This window comes from Pristiophorus japonicus, chromosome 10, assembly GCF_044704955.1.
Source record: "Pristiophorus japonicus isolate sPriJap1 chromosome 10, sPriJap1.hap1, whole genome shotgun sequence".
NCBI classification, from domain to species: domain Eukaryota; kingdom Metazoa; phylum Chordata; class Chondrichthyes; family Pristiophoridae; genus Pristiophorus; species Pristiophorus japonicus.
Genome location: NC_091986.1, coordinates 223,997,571 through 224,005,430, shown reverse-complemented (window position 1 = coordinate 224,005,430; position 7,860 = coordinate 223,997,571). Strand labels below are relative to the sequence as shown.

The 7,860-nt window shown below is 54.5% G+C and overlaps 1 protein-coding gene across 1 annotated transcript; it reads left to right on the top strand.

Moving 5' to 3' along the window:
• The first annotated feature begins 5,822 nt into the window (after window positions 1–5,822).
• LOC139274679 (uncharacterized) lies at window positions 5,823–7,215 on the top strand. Its single transcript, XM_070891357.1, has 2 exons — window positions 5,823–5,862; window positions 6,020–7,215. The coding sequence occupies exons 1-2, from the start codon at window positions 5,823–5,825 to the stop codon at window positions 7,213–7,215; spliced, it is 1,236 nt and encodes a 411-aa protein (XP_070747458.1).
• The last annotated feature ends 645 nt before the right edge of the window (window positions 7,216–7,860 follow it).

Genomic DNA, 7,860 nt, shown 5'->3' with positions numbered 1-7,860 from the left:
TTGCTTTGGAGGCAGTTCAGAGAAGGTTCACTCGGTTGATTCCAGAGATGAGGGGGTTGACATGAGGAAAGGTTGAGTAGGTTGGGCCTTTACTCATTGGAATTCAGAAGAATGAGAGGTGATCTTAACGAAACGTATAAGATTATGAGGGGGCTATCATGGTGGATGCAGAGAGGATGTTTCCACTAATAGGGGAGACTAGATCTAGGGGGCATAATCTTAGAATAAGGGGCCGCCCATTTAAAACCGAGATGATGAGGAATTTCTTCTCTCAGAGGGTTATAGATCTGTGGAATTTGCTGCCTGAGAGAGCAGTGGAAGCTGGGACATTGAATAAATTTAAGACAGAGATCGACAGTTTCTTAATCGATAAGGGAAGAAGAGGTTATGGGAAGCGGGCGGGGAAGTGGACCTGAGTCCATGATCGGATCAGCCATGATAGTTTTAAATGGCGGAGCAGGCTCGAGGGGCTGTATGGCCTACTCCTGCTCCGATTTCTTAAGTTCTTATGTACTGCCCCTCTGACAATGCGGCACTCCCTCTGTACTGCCCCTCCGACAGAAAAAAAACCAGGCAGAAACATAGAAAATAGGTGCAGGTATAGGCCATTCGAGCCTGCACCACCATTCAATAAGATCATGGCTGATCATTCCCTCAGTACCCCTTTCCTGCTTTCTCTCCATACCCCTTAATCCCCTTAGCCGTAAGGGCCATATCTAACTCCCTCTTGAATATATCCAATGAACTCGCATCAACAGCTCTCTGCGGCAGGGAATTCCACAGGTTAACAACTCTCTGAATGAAGAAGTTTCTCCTCATCTCAGTCCTAAATGACCTACCCCTTATCCTAAGACAATGTCCCCTGGTTCTGGACTTCCCCAGCATCGGGAACATTTTTCCCGCATCTAACCTGTCCAGTCCCGTCAGAATCTTATACGTTTCTATGAGATCCCCTCTCATCCTTCTAAACTCCAGTGAATAAAGGACCAGTTGATCCAGTCTCTCCTCATATGACAGCCCAGCCATCCCTGGAATCAGTCTGGTGAACCTTCGCTGCACTCCCTCAATAGTAAGAACATCCTTCCTCAGATTAGGAGACTAAAACTGAACACAATATTCCAGGTGAGGCCTCACCAAGGCCCTGTACAACTGCAGTAAGACCTCCCTGCTCCTATACTCAAATCCCTAGCTATGAAGGCCAACATACCATTTGCCTTCTTCACCGCCTGCTGTACCTGCATGCCAACTTTCAATGACTGATGTACCATGACACCCAGGTCTCGTTGCACCTCCCCTTTTCCTAATCTGCCGCCATTCAGATAATGGAAAACATGGATACAAACGTGCAAAACAGTTGAATGCCAGTAAGAGGAGCACCAAACCTGTCTTAGAATCACCAGCACAAGGAATGAAATCTAGATGCCCGAGGGAGAGGGGCCTTTGCTGACTGAACCTGTGGCGGGGCAATCCCGGGAATTGAAGTTCGGTTGGATTTATGGTGCTCGTTTTGAGGCAGTCAGGCTGTCCTGCACATGTGGGCTGACAGTCGGACAATTATATATTTAAACATTTTATTGCAACATTTGTGTACCCAATGTACTGAGTGCAGCAATTTTTAGATCCATTTGACGTGAGCTTTTCCAGGATTTGTGCCTTTCCCAGGTGACTGCACGGTTGTGAGCAGGCAGGGATAACGTAGGAAGTGTAACCAGGCCGATGTGACCTGAGCTTTCGGCGTGTCCATTCCTACACCGCATTGTGGCTGCCGCTCCGGACCCCAGCCATTCAATACTTTCCACTTTACCCCTCTTCCCTTCCTGACCCCGGATACTCTGCCCTCCCAACCCTCCATCACTCCCCGACCGTCCTAATCTCCTGCCACTGTCCCAGGCTTGACTCCCTCCTGGACAAGCCGATAGCTTCCCTCTGAGCTTCTCTTGGCATCCTACGGGGGACCCACCGAGGCCCTCGTCGCTGCCTCCTCACGAGCAGGAACCTCGACTGTCCCGTCCTACACTCTCTCCGATCATCCCGCCCACTGGGGGCTGATCTTTCCGATCTCCGCCCCCCCAGCGCTGACCCTGTGGATGCAGGCAGTGGGGCTGCCATCACCGACTCTCTCTACATCTCCCTCCAGAACGTCCGTTCGCCTGCAAACAAGGTCCTTCCCACTCATGACCTTATCGTGGAAGATGGCATCGACACCATGGTCCAGACGGAAACCTGGTTTAGGGTCGATGACACCTTACCCTTAAATGAAGCCTCCCCACCTGGCCATCCCTTCCACCACTTCTCATCCTCGGTGATTTCAACCTCCATCTCAATTCATCACGCTCTCTCCTGAGTTCACTTGCTTCCTCTCCTCCCTTAATCTCTCCCTCCATGTAAACTCACCAACCCATATTTTTGGCAACCCCTTTGACCTTGCCATCTCTCGTGGCCTTGCTCGTCCCATCGTGTCAATCGCAGATAAGGCCATCTCTGACCACTTTCTCGTAGTGTCCGCCACCCATATCCCCCTTCACCCCCCCCCTCCCGCTACAGCCCATGGAACAAACTCCCTCCCGACTCTCTGACAACTGCACATCAACTCCCAACTGTCCAGCTTTTGGCCCTCCATTCACCGTGACATTTCTGCAGTGACCGATCTGCTCAACCACACCCTCATCACCACCTTTGATGCCCGAGTCCCTGTTCAAACAATTCCTCTCTCTCACCCTGGCCATTTCCCCCAGTACAGCCCTGATCTCCGCTCCCTTAGGTCCAAGGGACACAGACTTGAATGGTTTAGCCATTCACTGCCAGATGTGGCTGGGTCACATAAAGCATTATTGGGTCCTGCTCTCGTCTGCCAAAATCGCTCACTATTCCAGAATGGCTTCTATTCTCCACTGCTAACCATCTTTTATAAAGACCTCTCCATCCTCACCTCCAACAATAAGTGTGAGGAGCTCATGGACTTCTTTGTATCTAAGATTGAGACCATCCGTTCAGCTGCCTCTGCCTCTTCCCTTCCTTCCCCCAGCCCACCGGGGAAAACTTCCTGCAAGGATTCTCCCTGCCCTAGCCTTGACCTCACATCTTTCTCCAGTTTCTCTCCGATCTCCTCTCGTGACCTTTCTGAGCTCATCCTGTCTGAGACCCACTTCCTGCTCCCTTCACCCTATTCCCACCAAACTGCTGACCACCTAACTTCCTTTTCTGGCTCCCATGTCAGCCGACATTGTTAACAGTTCTCTCCCCCTCTCCCTCAAATCCACCGGCATCACCCCTCTCCTTCAAAAAACAACCCTCGACCCCTCCGTCCTTGCAAACTACCGCCCCATCTCCAACCTCCCGTTCCTCTCCAAAGTCCTTGAACGTGTTGTCGCCTCCCAAATCCATGCCCATCTTTCCCACAATTCCATGTCTGAACCCCTTCAATCCAGTTTCCGTCCCTGCCACAGTCCCGAAATGCACTCATCAAAGTCACAAATTACATCCTTTGAGTGTGTGACCGGGGTAAACTATCCCTCCTCGTCCTTCTCGACCTGTCTGCAGCCTTTGACATGGTTGACCACTCTATCCTCCTCCAACACCTCTCCACCATGGTCCAGCTGGGTGGGACTGCACTCGCCTGGTTCATTCTTATCCATCTAATCGTAGCCAGAGAATCACCTGCAACGGCTTCTCTTCCCGCCCCCGCATCGTTACCTCTGGTGTCCCCCAAGGATCTATCCTTGGCCCTCTACATGTTGCCCCTCCTCATCTACATGTTGCCCCTCGGTGACATCATCCAGAAACCCAGCGTCAGTTTCCACATGTACGCTGAGACACCCAGCTCTACCTCACCCCCACTTCTCTCCACCCCTCCTCGGTCTCTCAATTGTCAGACTGCTTGCCCAACATCCAGTTCTGGATGAGCAGAAATTTTCTCCAATTGAATATTGGGAAGACCGAAGCCATTGTTTTCGGTCCCCACCACAAACTCCGTTCCCGAATCACTGACTCCATCCCTCTCCCCAACTACTGTCTGAGGCTGACCCAGACCGTTCACAACCTTGGCGTCATATTTGACCCTGAAATGAGCTTCCGGCCACACATCCGCAGCATAACTAAAACCGCCTATTTCCACCTCCGTACCATCGCCTGTCTCCGCCCCTGCCTCAGCTCATCCGCTGCTGAAACCCTCATCCGTGCCTTTGTTACCTCTCGACTTGACTATTCCAACGCACTCCTGACTGGCCTCCCACATACTACCTTTTGTAAACTAGAGGTGATCCAAAACTCGGCTGTCCCATGTCCTAACTCGCACCGAGTCCCGCTCACCCATCACCCCTTGGGCTCACTGACTCTTGTCCTAACTCACACCGAGTCCCGCTCACCCATCACCCCCTGGGCTCACTGACCTACATGGCTCCTAGTTAAGCAATGCCACGATTTCAAAATTCTCATCCATGTCTTCAAATCCCTCCATAGCCTCGCCACCTCCCTATCTCTAATCTCCTCCAGCCCCACAACCCCGCCTGCCCCCAACCTGAGATGTCTGCGCTCCTTAAATTCTGCCCTCTTGAGCATCCCTGATTCTAATCGCTCAACAATTGAACATAATATAAGAATTAGGAACAGGAGTAGGCCATCTAGCCCCTCGAGCCTGCTTCGCCATTCAACAAGATCATGGTGGCCGTGCCTTCTGTTGCCTGGACCCCAAGCTCTGGAACTCCCTCCCTAAACATCTCCACCTCTCTACCTGCTTCAAGACGCTCCTTAAAACTGACCTCTTTGACCCAGCTGTTGGTCACCTGCTCTAATTCACAATTATGCAGCTCAGTGTAACATTATTTAATCTCATGATACTCCTGTGAAGCCCCTTAGGACGTTTCACTACGTTAAAGGTGCTATATAAATGCAAGTTGTTGTATCCGTACTGTACCTGCCCTGAGAGTGTTTGATGGGACAGTGTAGAGGGAGCTTTACTCTGTATCTAACCCCGTGCTGTACCTGCCTGGGAGTGTTTGATGGGACAGTGTAGAGGGAGCTTTGCTCTGTATCTAACCCCGTGCTGTACCTGCCCTGGGAGTGTTTGATGGGACAGTGTAGAGGGAGCTTTACTCTGTATCTAACCCCGTGCTGTACCTGCCCTGGGAATGTTTGATGGGACAGTGTAGAGGGAGCTTTACTCTGTATCTAACCCCCTGTACCTGCCCTGGGAGTGTTTGATGGGACAGTGTAGAGGGAGCTTTACTCTGTATCTAACCCCGTGCTGTACCTGCCCTGGGAGTGTTTGATGGGACAGTGTAGAGGGAGCTTTACACTGTATCTAACCCCCTGTACCTGCCCTGGGGGTGTTTGATGGGACAGTGTAGAGGGAGCTTTACTCTGTAACTAATGCGCTGTACCTGCCCTGGGAGTGTTTGATGGGACAGTGTAGAGGGAGCTTTACTCTGTATCTAACCCCCTGTACCTGCCCTGGGAGTGTTTGATGGGACAGTGTAGAGGGAGCTTTACTCTGTATCTAACCCCCTGTACCTGCCCTGGGAGTGTTTGATGGGACAGTGTAGAGGGAGCTTTACTCTGTATCTAACCCCCTGTACCTGCCCTGGGAGTGTTTGATGGGACAGTGTCGAGGGAGCTTTACTCCGTACCTATCCTGAGCTGTAGCTAAATCGAGTGAGATTCACGGTTTGTGTTCACACTAACTGATTCTGGATGAGATGTTAAGTCGAGGCCCAGTCTGTCCTCTCAGGGGAATGTAAAAATCCCACAGCAACATTCGGCGAAGAGCAGGGGAGTTCATCTGGTCATTTATCCCACTGCTGCCGTGAGAGCTTGCTGTGCGCAAAATGGCTGCCGCGCGTGACATCATCACAACAGCGACTATACGTCCGACAGTGAATCTCGAGGATATGAAAGACATTCTATAAACTCACACCTCGCTTCACCACTACCAGGCAGGTCGAGCTTGCTCTGAGACAAGGCTCACCAGTTAAACCCAACACTCAGTCACAACACTGACATCAGCTGCTATTCTCAATCACAGGTACCTCCGTGGCAACACCTCCGTCCACAGACCCCGGCAACACCTCCGTCCACAGACCCCGGCAACACCTCCGTCCACAGACCCCGGCAACACCTCCGTCCACAGACCCCGGCAACACCTCCGTCCACAGACCCCCGAGCAACACCTCCGTCCACAGACCCCCGAGCAACATCTCCGGCACAGATCCCGGCAACATCTCCGGCCACAGACTCCGGCAACACCTCCGGCCACAGACCCCGGCATCACCTCCGGCCACAGACCCCGGCATCACCTCCGGCCACAGACCCCGGCAACACCTCCGGCCACAGACCCCGGCAACACCTCCGGCCACAGACCCCGGCTTCACCACCGTCCACAGACCCCGGCAACATCTCCGTCCACAGATCCCGGCAACACCTCCGTCCACAGACCCCGGCAACATCTCCGTCCACAGACCCCGGCAACATCTCCGTCCACAGACCCCGGCAACATCTCCGTCCACAGACCCCGGCAACATCTCCGTCCACAGACCCTGGCATCACCACCGTCCACAGACCCCGGCATCACCACCGTCCACAGACCCCGGCATCACCACCGTCCACAGACCCCGGCATCACCACCGTCCACAGACCCCGGCATCACCACCGTCCACAGACCCCGGCATCACCACCGTCCACAGACCCCGGCATCACCACCGTCCACAGACCCCGGCAACACCTCAGTCCACAGACCCCCCCGAGGAACACCTCCGGCCACAGACCCCCCGAGGAACACCTCCGGCCACAGACCCCCCGAGGAACACCTCCGGCCACAGACCCCCCGAGGAACACCTCAGTCCACAGACCCCCCGAGGAACACCTCCGGCCACAGACCCCCCGAGGAACACCTCCGTCCACAGACCCCCCGAGGAACACCTCCGGCCACAGACCCCCCGAGGAACACCTCCGTCCACAGACCCCCCGAGGAACACCTCCGGCCACAGACCCCCCGAGGAACACCTCCGTCCACAGACCCCCCGAGGAACACCTCAGTCCACAGACCCCCCGAGGAACACCTCCGGCCACAGACCCCCCGAGGAACACCTCCGGCCACAGACCCCCCGAGGAACACCTCCGGCCACAAACCCCCCGAGGAACACCTCCGTCCACAGACCTGTCCATCGCCTCCTGGGGTGCAGAGCCCACTCCAAGCCCCAGCTCTCGGGCTCCCACTCCTGATATCGGCCCGTGCACTTGCTCCGGACAGCAAGCCCCAGTCCCTGACGCAGAGACACATTCGCAGACACCCCATCCCTCCCTCCCGATCGCAGGCTGCCACAGTCTGCACCTGCTCTCCCAGCTCGGCTTATTTCCGTGCCTCTTAGTGTCGTTCCTCACTGCGACACTCTCTCCTCCCGTGTTATAGCATTACACCGTCACACTGAATGCTGAGCCAGACGCGTACACCCACTCTCTCACCTCCCCGCCCCTGTCCGTCCATCCCCCTCACCGCCCGACGGCCCCCTCACCTCATACCCCCAGCCCCCCGCGTCGCCCCCCCCCCGCCAACCGTACCTCTCTCTCTCTCGCTCTCTCTTCCCCCGCCTCTCACCAGTCTCTCTCTCTCTCTCTCTCATTCCTTCCCATTCCCAGTCTCTCTCTCTCGCTCTCTCTCATTCCTTCCCCTTCCCAGTCTCTCTCTCTCTCTCTCTCTCTCTCTCATTCCTTCCCCTTCCCAGTCTCTCTCTCTCATTCCTTCCCCTTCCCAGTCTCTCTCTCTCTCATTCCTTCCCCTTCCCAGTCTCTCTCTCTCTCATTCCTTCCCCTTCCCAGTCTCTCTCTCTCTCATTCCTTCCCCTTCCCAGTCTCTCTCTCTCTCATTCC

Excerpts from the sequence above, each read along its gene's own strand:
- LOC139274679 (XM_070891357.1), top strand. The coding sequence starts at position 5,823 with ATGGCTGCCGCGCGTGACATCATCACAACAGCGACTATAC. Across the intron at positions 5,863-6,019 it reads CATCACAACAGCGACTATAC|GTACCTCCGTGGCAACACCT; the intron begins GTCCGACAGTGA and ends TCTCAATCACAG.